Source organism: Pan troglodytes, chromosome 8, assembly GCF_028858775.2.
Source record: "Pan troglodytes isolate AG18354 chromosome 8, NHGRI_mPanTro3-v2.0_pri, whole genome shotgun sequence".
NCBI classification, from domain to species: Eukaryota; Metazoa; Chordata; class Mammalia; order Primates; family Hominidae; genus Pan; species Pan troglodytes.
Window position 1 is genome coordinate 133,864,821 of NC_072406.2, and position 18,312 is coordinate 133,883,132.

General features: G+C 39.0%; 1 protein-coding gene across 44 annotated transcripts in view; it reads right to left on the minus strand.

Moving 5' to 3' along the window:
- The window catches only part of ATE1 (arginyltransferase 1), a 187,536-nt gene that overhangs the window by 12,751 nt on the left and 156,473 nt on the right, over positions 1-18,312 (minus strand). For 11 of the 44 annotated variants that reach the window (XM_063782213.1, XM_063782197.1, XM_063782198.1 and 8 more), the window contains one exon: positions 10,279-11,301. The exons of 27 other annotated variants lie outside the window; for them this stretch is intronic. In XM_063782213.1, coding sequence (XP_063638283.1) covers positions 11,147-11,301 — 155 coding nt within the window. In that variant the 3' untranslated portion in view covers positions 10,279-11,146. Of the gene's footprint in view, positions 1-10,278; positions 11,302-18,312 lie in introns of those variants that run through there. 6 more of the 44 variants (XR_010147045.1, XM_054660554.2, XM_054660555.2 and 3 more) reach the window with 1 other exon arrangement.

Consider the following 18,312-nt stretch of genomic DNA (forward strand, 5'->3'; position numbering starts at 1 on the left):
TGCTGAACTCATTTTATTTGATAGTTCTTTACATTCTTTAGGATTTTCTATGTACAAGGTCATGTCATCTGAGAATAGAGACAGTGTTTCTTCTTCCTTTCCAATCTGAATGCCTTTTATTTCATTTTCTTGCTGAACTGGCATGGCTAAAATATAATTTTTCAAAGGAAAAAAATCTATGCAATTTAGTTAAACTCATGATATGTTGATTAAAAACAACATTGGCTCCCAAAAGTCACATAACAAAATATAAATTATATAATTTATCAAGATGATTCTAGCCAGAAAGAACTCCAGGTTAATTTTGATATTATGGTCATTTGGTATCAAAGTCCAGTAAAAGGTCACCAGAGAAAAGCAGAAAGAATGCAAAAATCAGGCAATTGCATACAAAAAAATCACATCAACTTTATCACCTCAGCACATATACTGCTGGTAGGATCTGTAAATACTGGCCAAGTAAAATGCTAACAAAATCTCTTATGATGATGAATAAGGACTCTCAAATTTCTATTCTATGTTTTGACCCCTAAATACTCATCTTAGACACTTCCTATTTCACTGTTTATCTTTATCCTAATAAAGGCGAGGCTTAAAAACTCATAGAATATAATGAAAGAAACGTAAATTAAAACATGCTATTACAGAATTTCTCAAAGATGAGAGGGAATTTGGTTTATGTGCTGGGGCTGGGCCAAAGAGACATTTGTGAGTTCAGGCTGGCAGGACTGGGCCAATTCTGGCCCATGTGGTCAAGAAATTAGTTACATACAAGGGAACTGAGCATATAAATAAATATACTGAGAAAATGGGGAGGCCAGATTTCTCAGTCAGAGAATGGAGCTACAAGTATGGAAAAGGAGAAGACTAGAACAAACTGTTGTGCTGGATTAAAATTCCAGATACTGGTGAAAACCCATGACTTTTATACCCTGATATAGACATACAGATACACAGGTAGATATAAATGCATGTGTATAAACTCACATGTATTGCCTAGATCTGTCTGCTGAGAGGGCTTAGAAGCAATGAAACCCCAGTAGCAATGAGCATACTTATTACTCACATCTTGTATTCTGAATATTACTCTTCACAAAAAATAACTAGGGCTCCTTGGAGACGTGACTAATTATAGAACTGAGTCAGAGAAAGTATAAGATGAGTCTGAAATATTTTGTGCCAGAAAGGAAGTGCTCAAAAAATGATGGGGACTCGTCAAAAGAAAACATGAGTCACCCTGAAAAGGCTCCTACTGGCCAAATCTGAGACAATTTGAGCATTCAAAATAAGTAACAATTTTATAACACATTGATTAGAATGAGATTCCGTGAGTCAATATAAACAACAAACAGGGAAAGAGGACTGCTTTTCCTTATTGTAGAATGCCAACTAATAAAAGTAGAAGTAGTGATAGAATTAGAAAATCATCATTTGGCAGCCATCTCAGTAATAAGTGATTGAGGCAAGAATCGTCAATGGATGTAAAAACCAGTAGATATAAGTCTGACACAATAGGATATTTACACCGTCTCAGGACAGCTTTCTACAAAATATTTACCAATTACTTATTAACATGTACAAAATACTTATCGACTTTACAGTGGAGAAACCTGGTACATTCCACTTTCCCAAGTGATAAAAATTCAAGTCACAGTACAGAGATGAATTAACACTGTACACCTCCTGATATGATGCAATACAAACCCAGCATCACTTCTAGGGTGTTCTTGCCAAAGCTATGTGACCTGAATCTAATTACAAAGAAATACTTGATGAACACAAATGAAAAACTACAAAGTGACTGGACTCTTCAAAAATATCGAGGTAACAAAAGACAAGGATATACTATGGTATTGTTCTAGACAAAAGGGGCCTAAAAAGACACAACAATAAATGTAACACAGGATCCTCATTTGAACCTTAGGTCTAAAAAAAAGAGAGAAAAGTAACATAGGCTTGTGTATGTGTGTATGCATTTTTGTGCTATAAAGGACATTACAGGGAAAATCTGTAACACTTGTACAGGGTGTGTGGATTAGATGGTAACAACATCTCAATGTTACTTTCCTGGTTTTGATGGCCATGTCTAGTAATGTAAAAAAAAGTGTCCTTGTTTTCAGCTAATACACACTGGGATACTGAAGGACAGTGGTGCAATATATCAGAAACTTATTCTCAAATGGTTTAGAAAAAAATACAGAGTAAAACAGAAAAAGTGATAAGGCAAATGTGGTAACACGTTAACAACTGGGGAGTCTGAGTGAAGGGTATGCATATGTTCTTTGTATTATTCTTGTCATTTTCCTGTAAATTTGAAATTTAAAAATAAAAAATGATGTGTATTAGTCCGTTTTTACACTGCTGATAAAGACATACCAAAGACTGGGCAATTTACAAAAGAAAGAGGCTTAATTGGGCTCACAGTTCCATGTGGCTGGGGAAGTCTCACAGTCATGTCAGAAGGCAAGGAGGAGCAAAGTCACATCTTACATGGATGGTGGCAGGCAAAGAGAGCTTGTGCAGGGCAACTCCCATTTTTAAAACCACCAGATCTCATGAGACCCATTCACTATCATAAGACCAGCATGGGAAAGACCCACCCCCATAACTCACCACTGGGTCCCTCCCAAAACACATGGGAATTATGGGAGCTACAAGATGAGATTTGGGTGGGGACACAGAGCCAAACCATATCATTCCGCCTCTGGCTTCTCCCAAATCTCGTATCTTCACATTTTCAAACCAATTATGCCTTCCCAACAGTCCCCCAACATCTCAACTCATTTCAGAATTTACCCCAAAGTCCAAGTCCAAAGTCTCATCTGAGACAAGGCAAATCCCTTCTGCCTATGAGCCTGTAGAATCAAAACTAAGTTACTTCCTAGATACAATGGGGGTACAGGCATTAGGTAAATATAGCCGTTCCAAATGGGAGAAATTGGCCAAAACAAAAGGGCTACAGGTCCCATGCAAGTCCAAAATCCAGCAGGGCAGTCAAATCCTAAAGTTCCAAAATGATCTCCTTTGACTCCATGCCTCGCATCCAGGTCACTCTGATACAAGAGGTGGGTTCCCATGGTCTTGGGGAGCTCCGCCCCTGTGGCTTTTCAGGGTATAGCCTCCCTCCTTGCTGCTTTCACGGGCTAGCATTGAGTGTCTGCAGCTTTTCCAGGTGCACAGTGCAGGCTGTTGGTAGATCTGCCATTCTGGGGTCTGGAGGACAGTGACCCTCTCTTCTCACAGCCCCACCCAGCGATGTCCCAGTACAGACTCTGTGGGAGGGCTCCAATGCCACCTTTCCCTTCTTCACTGCCCTAGCAGAGGTTCTCCATGAGGGCCCCACTCCTGCAGCAAACTTTTGCCTGGGCATCCAGGCATTTCCACACATCTTCTGAAATCTAGGCAGAGGTTCCCAAACCCCAGTTCTTGACTTCTGTGCACCCACAGGCTCAACACCATGTGGAAGCTGCCAAGGCTTGGGGCTTCTACCCACTGAAGCAACAGCCTGAGCTCTACCTTGGCCACTTTTAGTCACAGCTGGAGTGGCTGAGATGCAGGACACCAAGTCCCTAGGCTGTACACAGCACAGGGACCCTGGGCCCAGCCCATAAAACCACTTTTTCCTCCTAGGTCTCCAGGCCTGTGATGGGAGGGGCTGCCATGAAGACCTCTGGCATAACCTGGAGATATTTTCCCCCACCGTCTTGGAGATTAACATTCCACTCCTCGTTACTTACGCAAATTTCTGCAAGCAGCTTGAATTCTCCTCAGAAAATGGGATTTTCTTTTCTATTGTATTGTCAGGCTGCAAATTTTCCAAACTTTTATGCTCTGCTTCCGTTATAAAACTGAATGCCTTTAACAGCACCCAAGTCACCTCTTCAATGCTTGGATGCTTAGAAATTTCTTCTGCCAGATACCCTAAATCACCTCTCTCAAGTTCAAAGTTCCACAAATCTCTAGGGCAGGGAGAAAATTCCGCCAGTCTCTTTGCTAAAACATAACAAGAGTCACCTTTGCTCCAGTTCCCAACGAGTTTCTCATCTCCATTTGAGACCACCTCAGCCTGGTCCTTATTGTCCATATGGCTTTCGGGCCTTTGGTCAAAGCCATCCAACAAATCTCTAGGAAGTTCCAAACTTTCCCACATTTTCCTGTCTTCTTCTGAGCCCTACAAACTGTTCCAACCTCTGCCTGTTGCCCAGTTCCAAAGTTGCTTCCACATTTTAGGGTAGCTTTTCAGCAGCACCCCACTCCTGGTACCAATTTACTGTATTAGTCCATTTTCAGGCTGCTGATAAAGACATACCTGAGACTGGGCAATTTACAAAAAAAGAGGTTTAATTGGACTTACAGTTCCACATGACTGGGGAAGCCTCACAATCATGGTGGAAGGCAAGGAGGAGCAAGTCACATCTTACATGGATGATGGCAGCAAAGAGAGCTTGTGCAGGGCAACTCCCATTTTTAAAACCATCAGATTTTGTGAGACCCATTCACTACCACAAAAACAGTACAGGAAAGACTTGCCTCCATAATTCAATCATTCACTCCCACTGGGTCCCTCCCACAACATGTGAGAATTATGGGAGCTACAAGATGACATTTGGGTGGGGACACAGAGCCAAACCATACGAAAATGCTAGTGCTAAACTGTGTTCTTCACCTTCCCATCATATTCCCTCCTATTTGTGTGTATTCTGGAACCCAAGCATGGCATTTGTACTTTTCTCATTGTTAAATTTTGTTCTGACATATTCCCATCACCCCAGCCTACTGAAGTATTTTCATATTGTTTCTTTTCTTCTGACATGTTAAGAGATCCTTACCAGTTGCACAGTAACGGAAATGTGGCTATCAAAATAAAAATAAAAATGTTAAATAGGATAGAGTCCTGAGAAAAGAACAAAGAAGGTACTATACTTAATATAAGTATGTATATGTGTAGCTAATAATTTTTTTTAAATTATCAAATACATTGAATCAGTTCATCTTAGGATCTATTATGTTCAGTTTGCCTATAAGTTTTTTGTTTTAAATCAATAGCTTTAAATTCTACCATATTTCACAGGTCACAAAAGCTATTAAGCTATTACCATGATGGTAAATGGACAGGCGACCTCTTTAGGTCACAAAGCCAAATTCCCATTTACAATGAAAGGGAGTCATAAGACTAATTTCCAAAGAATGAATTTGGCATTGAGTTGATCTTTGATTCTTTCCAAAAGAATTAAGCTAGAGACTTCTAAAAATACCTTTAAGTAGCAATACCTCTGAAAATTTCCTGGAGCATAAAATTAAATTAGAAATTATAGTATTAATCTTAGGGGCAAATACAAATTCACTTTCCTTACAATAGTATTGGCTTTCTGTGGAGACAGGCTCTACTGGAGGAAATATAACCATACGTTATTTTGCTGGACTTTAGTGTGCTTCTCAGATATTGAGGGTTTTTTTGTTTGTTTGTTTGTTTGTTTTTACAAATTAAAGATCTGTGGCAACCCTGCATTGAGAATAGGTGCCATTTTCCCAAGAGTATGTGTTTACTTGGTTTATCATGTCACATTTTGGCAATTTTCCCAATATTTCAAATTTTCTCATTATTATTATATCTGTTATGGTGATCTATGATCAGTAATCACTGATGTTAACTACTGTAATTGGTTTGGGGTATCACAAACTGTGCCCATGTAAGATGGCAAACTTAATTGATAAATGCTGTGTGTATTCTGACTGCCCCACAGACCTGCCCTTCTGCTGTCTTTCTCCCTCTCCTTGGGCCTCCCTATTTCCTGAAACACAACAATATTGAAATTAGGCCAATTAAAAACCCTAAAAGGCCTCTAAGTGTTGCAAGTCTCTCACTTTAAATTAAAGGCTAGAAATGATTAAACATGGTGATGAAGGCACACTGAAAGCTGAGACAGACTGATGGCTCTTGTGCCAAACGGCCAAGTTGCAAATACAAAAGAAAAGTTCTTCACAGAAATAAAAAGTGCTATTCCAGTGAACACACAAATCATAAGTAAAACAGCCTTATTGCTGATATGGAGAAAGTCTTAGTGATCTGGATAGAAGATCAAACCAGCCACAACATTCTCTTAACTCAATGCCTAATTCAGAGCAAGACCCTAACTCTCTTCAATTCTCTAAAGGCTGAGAGGTAAGGACATAGCAGAAGAAAAGGCGGAAGCTAGGAGAGATTGATTCATGAGGTTTAAGGAAAGAAGCCATCTCCATAAAAGTACCAGGTGAAGCCAGCCGGGCATAGTGGCTGACGCCTGTAATCCCAGCACTTTGGGGGGCTGAGGCAGGTGGATCACAAGGTCAGGAGATTGAGACCATCCCGGCTAACACGGTGAAACCCTGTCTCTACTAAAAATAAAAAAAAATTAGCCAGGTGTGGTGGCGGGCACCTGTAGTCCCAGCTACTTGGGAGGCTGAGGCAGGAGATTGGCGTGAACCCAGGAGGCAGAGCTTGCAGTGGGCCGAGACTGCACCACTGCACTCCAGCCTGGGCAACAGAGTGGGACTCCGTCTCAAAAAAAAAAAAGAAAAAAAAAAGTATAAGGTGAAGCAGCAAGTGCTAATATAGAAGCTATAGCAAGTTACCCTGAAGATCTAGCCAAGATCATCAAGAAGGTGGCTACACTAAACAAGAGATTTTCAATGCAGATGAAACAGTCTTCTACTGGAAGAAGCTGCCATCTAGGATTTTCACAGCAGGTGACTTTAAGTTGAAGCCAATGCTCATTAATCATACTGAAAACACAAGGGTCCTTAAGAATTATGGTAAATTTTGTGCTTTATAAATGGAACAACAAAGCCTAGATGACAGCACATCTGTTTACAGAACAGTTCTCTTTGCAGCATATTTTACTGAATATTTTAAGCCCACTGTTGAGACCTACTGCTCAGTTTTTCTGATTCCTTACCAAATACTGCTCACTGGCAATGTGCCTGGTTACCCAAGAGTTCCGATGAAGTTATACAAGACCAGTGTTGTTTTCATGCCTGCTAACACAATAACCATTCTGAAGCCCATGGATCAAGGAGTATTTTCCATTTTCAAGTCTTACTAGTTAAGAAATACATTTCATAAGGCTATAGCTACCATAAAAGTGATTCCTCTGATAGATCTGGGCAAAGTAAATAGAAAACCTTCTGGAAAGGATCCACCATTCTAAATGCCATTCAGAACATGTATTATTCATGGGAGGAAGTCAAACTATCAACATTAACAGACATTTGGACGAAGTTGATTCCAAACCTCATGGATGATTTGGAGGGGTCTGAGAATTCAGTGGAGGAAGTTACTGAAGCTGCAGTCAAAACAGTACAATTAGAAATAGAAGTGGAGTCTGAAGATGTCACAAAATGCTGCAATCTCATGATAAAACTTGCATGGAGGAGGAGTTGTTTCTTATGGAAGAGCAAAGAAAGTGATTGCTTGAGACAAAATCTACCTCTGGTGAAGATGCTGCAAATATGGTTGAAATGACAACAAAAAACTTAAAGAACATTAGACAAACTTAGTTGATAAATCAGCAGCATGATCTGAGAAGACTGACTCCAATTCTGAAAGAAGTTCTACTGCTATCAAACAGCACTGCATGCTACAGAGAACTCTTTTGTGAATGGAAGAGTTAACTGATGCAGTACAGTTCTTTGTTGTCTTATTTTAAGAAATTGCCACAGCCACCCTGCTATAATTCATATGTTTGTCCTCCCAAATATCATGTTGAAATTTGATGTCCAATGTTGGAGGTGGAGCCCAGTGGGAGGTGTTTGGGTCATGGGGGTGGATCCCTCATTAACAGATTAATGACCTGGAGCAGGGGAGGCGAGTTCTTATTCTATTAGTTCCCACAAGAGCTGGTTGGTAAGAAGAGCCTGCCACCTTCCTCTCCTCTCTCTTGCTTCCTCTCTTGCCATGTGATCCCCGCACATGCCATGGCTCTGCTCTGACTTCCACCACGGGTGGGAGCAGCTTGAGGCCCTCATCAGAAGCTGAGCAGGTGCCAGTGCCAAGCTTCATGCACAGCCTGCAGAACCCTGAGCCAAATAAACCTCCTCTTTATAAACTACCCAGCCTCAGATACTCCTTTACAGCAACACCAAAGACATATATCAACCTTCAGCAAGCACTACCCTGTGATTAGTCAGCAGCTGTCAACATCAAGGCAAAACTCTTTATCAGCAAAAACATTATGATTCACTGAAGGCTCAGATGATCACTAGCATTTTTTAGCAATAAAGCACTTTTAAATTAAGCTATGTATGATAGTTTTTTTTTTTCCAACATAATGCTATTGTGCACTTAATAGACTACAGCATAATGTAAACATGACTTTTATATGCACTGGGAAATCAAATAATTTGTGTGACTTGCTTTATAGCAGTGATCTAGAGCCGAACACATAATATCTCTAAGGCATGCCTGTGGTATAACCCCAATTTTCTGGGAAATTTAGGGTGCTCTAATCTCTGAAGAGGATCCCCTTTCCGACCTCCCTAGCCCTGCCTCCCAAACTCCTTTTTTTACATTGCCACAAGTCCCAATCTAGAAATCCATCCTCTTCCCCATTCCTGGTCTCAGCCCAATCTGTATATAATCTCTGTAAATTACAGTATCATGTATAATCGATTTTTTCTCTATATTAGTTCCTTTTCACTAACTTTTACAAAAGCTTAAGACTGCCATCTGGGACAAACAAACTCTCTGTGATCCCCTACTCATCCTCCAGTTATCTTAATTCTATTTTTCTTTCCTTCTCTAAAGAGCATTTACTTAATGGCCATTCCCTCATCTCCCACTCACTCTACAATCTATTTTAAAGTGTATCTTGGCCCAGTCACCTTCACTCTGTTCACTGAAGTCAAAGTTGTCCCCTTGTTCTCAAATAAAATGGATACGTTTCTGTCTTCGTCACCTTCAGCAAAGCGTATCAGAAAACCAGGTCATCCTCCTTGAAACCCACTCTGCCTTCAGCTTTCCTGACACTATTTATCCTGGGTTTTCTCTTGCCCCAGGGCAATCCTTTTTCATTGACTGACTTCTCCCTTCTTTACCTATTAAATGTTGGAAGCTACGTAGTGTCCTTTTCTAGGTCCTCCTCTCATTGCTCTACACTTTCTCCCTAGAAAATTGCACCTATGCTGTGGATTCAATTACCATGTGTAGATTCAATGACCATGTTTAAGTCTGGCCTCCAAATCCTCAGGAGACTTGATAATACTACAGCAGGTTCTCAAACAAAGTTGTTACACTGGCCGCTTCACTGTAACATTGATGAAAAAAAATGCATCTCCTGCCAGGGCCACTGTGTGGCATCTGCCCACCCCCACCCCCGTGTCTGTGTGGATTTTCTCAAGGTACTCCAGTTTCCTGCCACATCCCAAAGATGTGCATATTTGGTGAACTGGTGGGTCTAAATGGTCCCAGTGTGAGTGAGCTTGGTGAGTGTGCGTGTGCCCTGCGAGGGGATGGCGTCCTGTTGAGGACTGGTTCCACTTTGTGCCCTGAGCTACGGGGATAGGCTCCGGTCCCTTGATACTTGGAACTGGCATCACAGGTAAATAATTATCTTACTAGCTTTTACAAATCTTAAATGTACATATAGCTCACATTTATTTCAATGTTTAATATTAGAAGCGTTTCAGTTTTTAGAAATTTGGTCATACTTTTGTGACCAGAAATATTCTGTAGGAACTTAACTCTTGTTTATATCAATTAAACCTATGATAAAATTGATTTCATTATACATTAGTTCGCTTAAAGTCACCTTTTCCAAGAACCTATTGATGATGTTAACTGAAGACTTACTGCATATGACGTGAGGGTAGGATACTACAGTGTACAATTTGCCTTTTAGAGGCAAATTCACATTGTTTTTATCAGAGCAATCCCACTTTTAGGAATCTGTCCTATGAAAACATTAGTATATATGCAAAAGGATGTATACTTAAGGGTATGGTTTATGATAGCAAAATTGAAAACCTAAAAGTACGCCAAAGTGGAGACTTATTATCAGTAATGTAGTATGCAATAACCATATGATCTAGTAATTGCGCTTCTTGGTATTGATCCAGATGAATTGAAAACTTATGTCTATACAAAAATACACAAAAAATGTTTACAGCAGCTTTAGTCATAATTGCCAACAAGTGGAAACAACAAACATGTCCTTCAATAGGTAAACAGATCAACTCTGGTACTATACCTGACAGAATATTACGCAGCAATAAAAAGAAATGAATTATCAAGCCACATAAAGATATGGGGGAACTTTAAATGCATTTAATGAAGAAAGCCAATCTGAAGAGGCTATATTACTGTTGGTTTCCAATTTTATGACATTCTGGAAAAGGTAAAACTATGTAGACAGTAAAAGAATCAGGGGTTGCCAGAGGATGGAGATGCGGGAGGGAGGGATGAACAGATGCAGCACAGGAGACTTCTAGGCCCATGAAACTCCTCTGTAGGATACACGTCATACATGTCATTAGGCACTTGTCAAAACCCAGAGAACGGACAACACAAAGAACATACCCAACCGGGCGCAGTGGCTCACACCTGTAATCCCAGCACTTTGGGAGGCTGAGGTGGGCAGATCACTTGAGGCCAGGAGTTTGAGACCAGCCTGGCCAACATGGAGAAACCTCCACTCTACTAAAAATACAAAAATTAGCCGAGCACTGTGGCGCACGCCTGTAGTCCCAGCTACTTGGGAGGCTGAGGCACAAGAATTGCTTGAACCCAGGAGGTAGAGGTTGCATTGAGCTGTGACTGTGCCACTGCACTCCGGAGCGACACAGCAAGACCCTGTCTTGAAAAAATAAAATAAAAAGAACATATCCTAATGCAAACAATGGACCTTAGTTAACAATAATGGATCAATATTGGCTCATCAACTGTAACAAATGTAGCACACCAATGTGAGATGTTAATGATGGGGGGCTCAGGGAAGGGCGATGGAGGGCAATTGAGCTTTCTGCTCAATTCTTCTGTGAACCTAAAGCTGTTAAAAAAAAAAAAAGTCAACTAATTAAAAAAAATGTAAGCCATTAACAACAGGGGAAGCTGGGTGTGGGATAATGAGAATGTTCCACACTATACCTTTGCCATTTTTCTATAAATCTACAACTATGATAAGATATGATTTATTTTTACAAAGGCTGGGCACAGTGGCTCATACATGTAATCCCAACCCTTTGGGACGCCAAGACAAGAGAATTGCTTGAAGCCAGGAATTTGAGACCAGCCCAGGCAACATATCAAGACCTTGTCTGTACCGGTTCCTGCAAAAAAAAAAAAAAAAAGATTGAGGAAGTTCTTTAGGTAACAATGGGGAATGATTTTCAAGCTATCCTAATTTTAATGTAAAAAACAAGCCACAGAATATTTTTGGTATGACTTAATTATAACTACATAAATTGTATGTCTAAATAGCTAACATAATTAAAAAATTTTAAATCGGTTACACAGAAAAAGAGCCCAAAGCCTCCCTACTGAACCTCAAGGTTTTCTGAGTTTATGCTTTGCTGAAGGCGACTCTGCTTATCTGTGCAGAGTGAGGGGCAGAGATGTGTATGCTACCTGCACATTTACTGGAATGTGCTGTAGAACTGTGACTTTCCACATCAAATCATCACTAATAACAGGCATATAATCACTCATGTGTTGCTGCTTCTAGTAAAACTGTTGTCTAGAGAGTTAAAGTGCTGGAGAATAAATATGAAGTGTCTGGCATAAGGTGGGTGCTAAAGATGGATAGCAGGGCTATCATTACTGTCGATCTCCAAGTAGTGCCACTTTTTTAGAACCACCAAGAACTCAACACTTCTGTCCATCAGACTTCATTGAAAGAGAGTGCTTACTGCTGCTTTTACCATTTGCCACTGTGGGCCAAAGCTGGGTAGACAGAACAGGGAGGTCGCTGGCAGGGCACTGCTTACTGTGTTCTCTCTGGCTCACTTCCTGCTGGAAACAGAGGAAGGAGCTTCTGAAGGTGCAGAGTCCCCCAGGTAGTGCTGGCCACAGGCCAGGACCTACCCCTCAATGAGAAGTCACCTCTGAGGGTTCATCCACCCTTCAGTACAAATGTATGGTCAAGGAGGCAGAAGAAAAAAAGCTCTGCCAGACTCTCAAAGAAAATACGTAAGAAACACAGTAAGCTCAATTCCACTGCAGTGATTCCCAGCCCTGGCTACATATTCAAATCGTGGGGAGGTTTAAACTATGCTGACGTTCAGAATATACTGCAGAACAATTAGACTGTGCGAGTGGGGCCTACAGATAAATAATGATGTGGAAAAAATCCGCATCATATATTCAGACATATACAAAGCCTTAAAAAATATCAGTGCACAAATCTAAGGGTGTATTAACAATTTATTGCCACTTGGCTTTAAAAATAATGCTCCAGGACAGAAAATTACTAACAAACCAAGAATGTAGCAAGAAAACTCCCAAACTGCCACATTCATGTGGGGATTTTTCATTTCTGCTCCCACTAAGGCTTCAAATTAGACAGAATGACACTCAGATGCAATAAGAATATACAAAATAACCTCGGTTGTCACTTTATATCTTAGTGCAATATTCTGATTCACTATTTTAGTATTAGACGTTAGCAGACTTCCATTTAATTTTATTGGCAATTTGATAAAGTGAATCTGTGGGGGCTAAAAAAACCAATAGATTAACAATAGGTTAAAAAGGGAGAAGGAGGAAGACAGATATTGATGGTCCCTTAAATATCAATTTCAGAAGATCAGGAGTAGGAGACTGCCATGGTGATATCATATATTATAATTGTCTCTATTATTCTGACAGCTTTACTCTTGTAAAACTTGGTTTCCTTCTTTGAATTTTTAAACCTAAAACTGCCTGCCATAAAGTCTCTGGAAGTTATTATAGTAAGCAGTATTAGAATGATACAAATAAGCCTTTTGTAAAACTTGGATCAGATTTTATAAGGTTCAAGTTTTACCAGGCAGTAAATTAATTTTAGATTTTCTCAATTAGCTCTCAAATATTAACTATCTGCGACATGCTTAATATTCTTCATGGTGGAGTCAGACGTGCACAGCTAAAATAAGGGTGATAGTTTATGCATTCCTAACTAGCAGGCAACCATAAGACACGGGGCCTTCCACTCCAGGAAGATGACGGAGACCTACTTTTCCCTATCCTCCCTACTAAGTACAACTGGAAACTCAGGACATTATATATCAAACAACCCTACAAAGACTCTGAAAAGTGAGAGAAGACGGTAATCCAACTGAGGATTCTGAGACTTGAGGAGTGACACAGTGATAAACTCCCTGGGTTTTCTTTTTGCCTCATCTATTCCCGGCAAAACACTGAAAAAGTTGGCAACTCTGAAAAGCCAACACACACAGACTAAAAAATCCCCGAAATTTGGGGATTTTTGGCTCCCTCTAGCCAAAGTACCAGGAAAGGGGCGGCCTACACAAAAAGCAAAACAAAAACAAAAAACCTCCTAGACAATAATCTCAAAAAACACAAACTGCCATAATTCAGCCAATATGAAATGGACAAGTGCCCTATAAAGAGTGAAGAAATTTATAATTAAAAATCTGAAAATCTCCATTCCCAGATGGCATAGAGACAATGAGGCTTCCACCACTCGTTCATGCTCCAGAAGGGCCTGGAAAATTCTAACAAACATTTAAAGAAATAAAACCCATTCCACACAATCCCTTTCGGAGAATAAAAGAGGAGGAAATCCAAACTAGACAAAGACAGTACAAAAAGACAGAACCAAAAACCAGTATGCCCTTATGAACACAGATGTAGAAGTCCTTAACAAAATACTAGAAAACAGAACTCAGTAACATACAGAAGAATTACACACCATGACCAGCAGGGCTTATTTCAAGAATTCAAGGCTGGTTCAGTATTAAAGACCAAATCAATGCTATCCACCATATTAACAGTTTAAAGAAGAAAAATCACCTGACACAATTCAGCAACCACTCACGATAAAAACTCTCAGAAAACGAGGAGTGGAGGGGAACGTCTTCAACTTGATAAAAAAACATCTACAAAAGCCCTATAGCTAATATCTTAAAGGTGAGAGACTGAATGCTTTCCCCCTAAGATCAGAAAAAAAGTAAGGTGTCTCCTTTCATCATTTTTATTCAAAATAGTACTAGAAGTTTTGGCCAGTGCAATAAGGCAAGAAAAAAACTAAAAGGCAGACAGACTGTAAAGGAAGAAATAAAACCATTTCTATTTGCAGATGACATGATATTCTATGTAGAAAATCTCAACGACCCTCCAAGAACTACACAAGTTCAGTGAAGTAAAAGTATACAAGATCACCACATAGAAACTAGCTGCATTGCAATCACATCTGATAAAATTAATATCCATCATATTTAGAGAACTAAGTTTCTTCGCCAAAGAAGACATACAAATGGCCAATAAGCACATGAAAAGGTGATCAACAACATTAATCATTTAGGGAAATGTACATCAAACCCACAACTCTTACTCATTAGGATGGCTACTGTAAGTGTTGGTGAGGATATGGAGAAATGGGAAATCTTGTGCACTACTGGTGGGAATGTAAAATGGGGCAGTTGCTATGTCCTTTGGGAAATCAAAAATGGCATTACCATATGACCCACCAATCTCATTTCTAGGAGTATATACAAAAGAAATCAAAGCAAGAACATGAACAGTTATTTGTACACCCACGGTCATAGCAGCATCATTCACAATAGCCAAAAGGTGAAGCAACCCAATGGATGAACGGATAAACAATTAGTGATATATACATACAACCTTTAAAAGAGGTAAAATTCTAACATATGCTACAACATGGATGAATCTTATAGAAATTATGCTAAGTGAAATAAACCAGTCACAAAAAATACTGTATGACACTACTAATTTTTGGTACTTAGAGAAGTCAAATTTATAGAGACAGAAAGTAGAATGGTGGTTGCCAGGAGCTGGAGATGGGAATAATGGAGATTTATTGTCTAATCAGTCACAGAGTTTGTTTTGCAAGATGGTAAAATTTTGTAGATGCAAAACAGTGTGAATGCACTTAAAAGGTCAATAGTATTCCAAAATACTAACAATAAACACATAGGAACTGAAATGAAAATATACAATTTATAGTTGTTTAAAAAAAACTTAGGTGTAAATCTAAAAGAATATGTATAGGACTCTGAAAGTTGATTACACAAATTGGGTCATTCTTGTCATACCTAAGTAGGTCAGAGAGGAGGGGCTGGGCAGGGGAGGGGGGAATCACTCAGGGCACATAGCACCCGCTCCAATAATTGAATTTTCCACAAGCCCAGATGCTGAAATGGCCTGCTCTAGCCCTAAGACCAGTTTCACCGAGTAGCTGCTGAAACGACCTGCTGTGACTCTAAGACCAGTTTTCCTGCCACTCATTCACCAATCAGAGATTGCCAGCTTCCAAAAGCTTTTCTAGTGTCAATGTTTCTTCAAAACATTACATAACATTTCTCTTTCTAATAAAATGCCCAACCTTCTGTTTGTTCCTGGGACATACAGAAGACCACCATGGTCTGTATGTATGCCCTAAATTGCAATTCTGTGATTCCTAAATAAATGTTAATTTAGAGATTTATTTTATTTTGAGTTTGTCAACTTACATGCTGAAAACTACAAACTGTTGATGAAAAAAAATCAAAGCTCTAAATAAATGGAGAAACAATCCATGTTCATGGGCCCAAAGGCTCCTAGTAAAGATGTCAATTCTCCCCAAATTTATATATAGATTTAACATAATTCCTATCAAGTCTCTGTAAGAATTTTTACAAAGAGAAGCAAGAGTATTCTAAAATTTATATGGAAAGGCAAAAGAGCTACAATAACTAAAATAATTCTGACAAAGACTAATGGGAGAATAACTTTTCCCTAATTTCAAGACTTTTAAAAATATAGATACAGAAATCAAGACTGTGTAGTATTGGTGGAGGACAGACATATAAATCCATGGAAGAGAATAGACAAACCATAATAGCCCCACACAAGTATGGCCAACTAATTTTTGACAAAGTTGCAAAAGTAATTCATGAAGGAAGAGGAGCTTTTCCAACAACTAGTGTTGGAGCAACTGGGTATCAACCAGTAAAAAAGTAAACTTATAGCTAAACTTCCCATTTTACACAAAACTTAAACCCAAATGGATGGATCATAGATTTAAATGTAAAATGTGAAATGATGAGACTTTTTAGAAGAAAATACAGGAGAAAAATATTTGAGAACTAGGGCTTAGTGAAGAGTTCTTAGACATAACACCAAATGCATGATGCATAAAAAAATTTTTAAATTGATACCTAGACTTCATTAAAATTGGAAATTTGCTCTGCGAAAAACCCTGATAAAATGATGAAAAGACAAGCTACCAAAGGACACATATCTGGAATATACAATATAAAAACAAATCCATTTAGAAAATGCACAAAGAACATGAGGAGACATTTCACTGATGGGGATTAATGGACGGCAAACAAGCAGATGTAAAGACGTTCAACATCAATAGCCATTTGGGAGGCCCAAGTTAAGACTATCGTGAGGTATCACTATATACATTAGAACAGCTAAAATAAAAGGAGTAACAAAAACCAAATGTGGGTAAACATGAAAGAAGTGTTATCTTTCATCCATTGTTGTTGGGAATGTAAAATGGCAGCCATGCCGGAAAATAGTTTGGCAGTTTCTTAAAATATTAAACATATACTTGCCGCACAACCCAGTAACTGTACTGCTGGGCATTTATCAGAACTCAAGTTTATGTAAAAACCTGTAGACACATGTTTGTAGTAGTTATTTTGGTAACAGTCCTAAACTGAAAAACAACTGAGATGTCCTTCAACAGGTGAATGGTTAAATGGCTAAACGAAGTATAACATATCTAACATCCATGCCATGGAATACTACTTAGCAATAAGAAGGCATGAACTACTGATACACTAAGAATAAGAAAGACAAGAGAGAAACACACACACACACACACACAGACATACACCCTGTATACACACTGAGAGACGCACAGAAAAAGAGAGAACTCACAAAGGAAATACAGAAAAATATCTAGGATATTTTTACTAGGCTATATCTTTGCAGTTTAGTTATTTTAAGATAAAAGTCCCTAATAATCTGAGATTAGCCAAGGTAGTATTTCAGGATACTGCTGATTTTTATAAACAAAAGCAAAACTATAGCATTTTATGTACAAATTTAAAATATTTTCAGGTTTCATTATGTCTCATGTTCTTTAAAACTATCTGCTTTTGAGCCTAAAGACGAATTACTTCTTTGTGGTTTAAAATTCAAACAATGCTATAAACCTAATTCTTTGATCAATAAAGCCAAACTTTAATAAGTCTGACCTGACTTAATAAAACAATAACTCACTGTGGTTGATTCTTACTTATTGTTCAAGATAAGTGGGGGATTTATAAGATATTTCCTTAACTAAAAAAAAAAAAAAAAACTCTTATTAGAACCTTTCATTGTTCACAATTTCAAAATAATACTTTACACATTCATTCTTTAAAAGAATCTTAAATGAATGAATGAATGCCTAAAACATCTTGCATATAAAACACTGAAGCCTTAAAGCAAGAACAGCACTTAACCAGTAAAAGCTTGCAAAAAAAAATTCTAAATAAAGAAACATTTCACATGAGCGAACGAAGCCAAGGCTTGGAGGGTGGCGGGGGGAGAAACAAACAAACCACCAAATTAGATCCCTCAAAAAATGCCACAAAAAGCTGAGGTAACTGAAGTTACACACAACCATCTCTCTCTACTTTATTTATTTATTTTTTTGAGACAGAGTCTCACTTTGTCACCCAGGCTGGAGTGCAGTGGCGCAATCTCCGCTCACTGCAAACTCCACCTCCCGGCTTCAAGCAATTCTCTATCTCAGCCTCCCAAGTAGCTGGGATTATAGGCGCCTGCCACCATGCCTGGCTAATTTTTGTATTTTTAGTAGAGACGGGGTTTCACCATCTTGGCCAGGCTGGTCTTGAACTCCTGACCTCATGATCCACCCGCCTTGGCCTCCCAAAGTGCTGGGATTACAGGTGTGAGCCACCGTGCCCGGCCTCTCTCTACTTTAAATAGTGATTTTCTGAATGCCAAAATAATGACAATCAGTTTGTTTAGATTACAGAACCATTCCTAATATGAACATAGGGAGTACTTATCTAGGAAGAAAGGCTACAAGGAAATTGATCTTCTAACCCCAGAATCACCAGCCATTATTCAGTTTATCTTAAGGTCCTAAA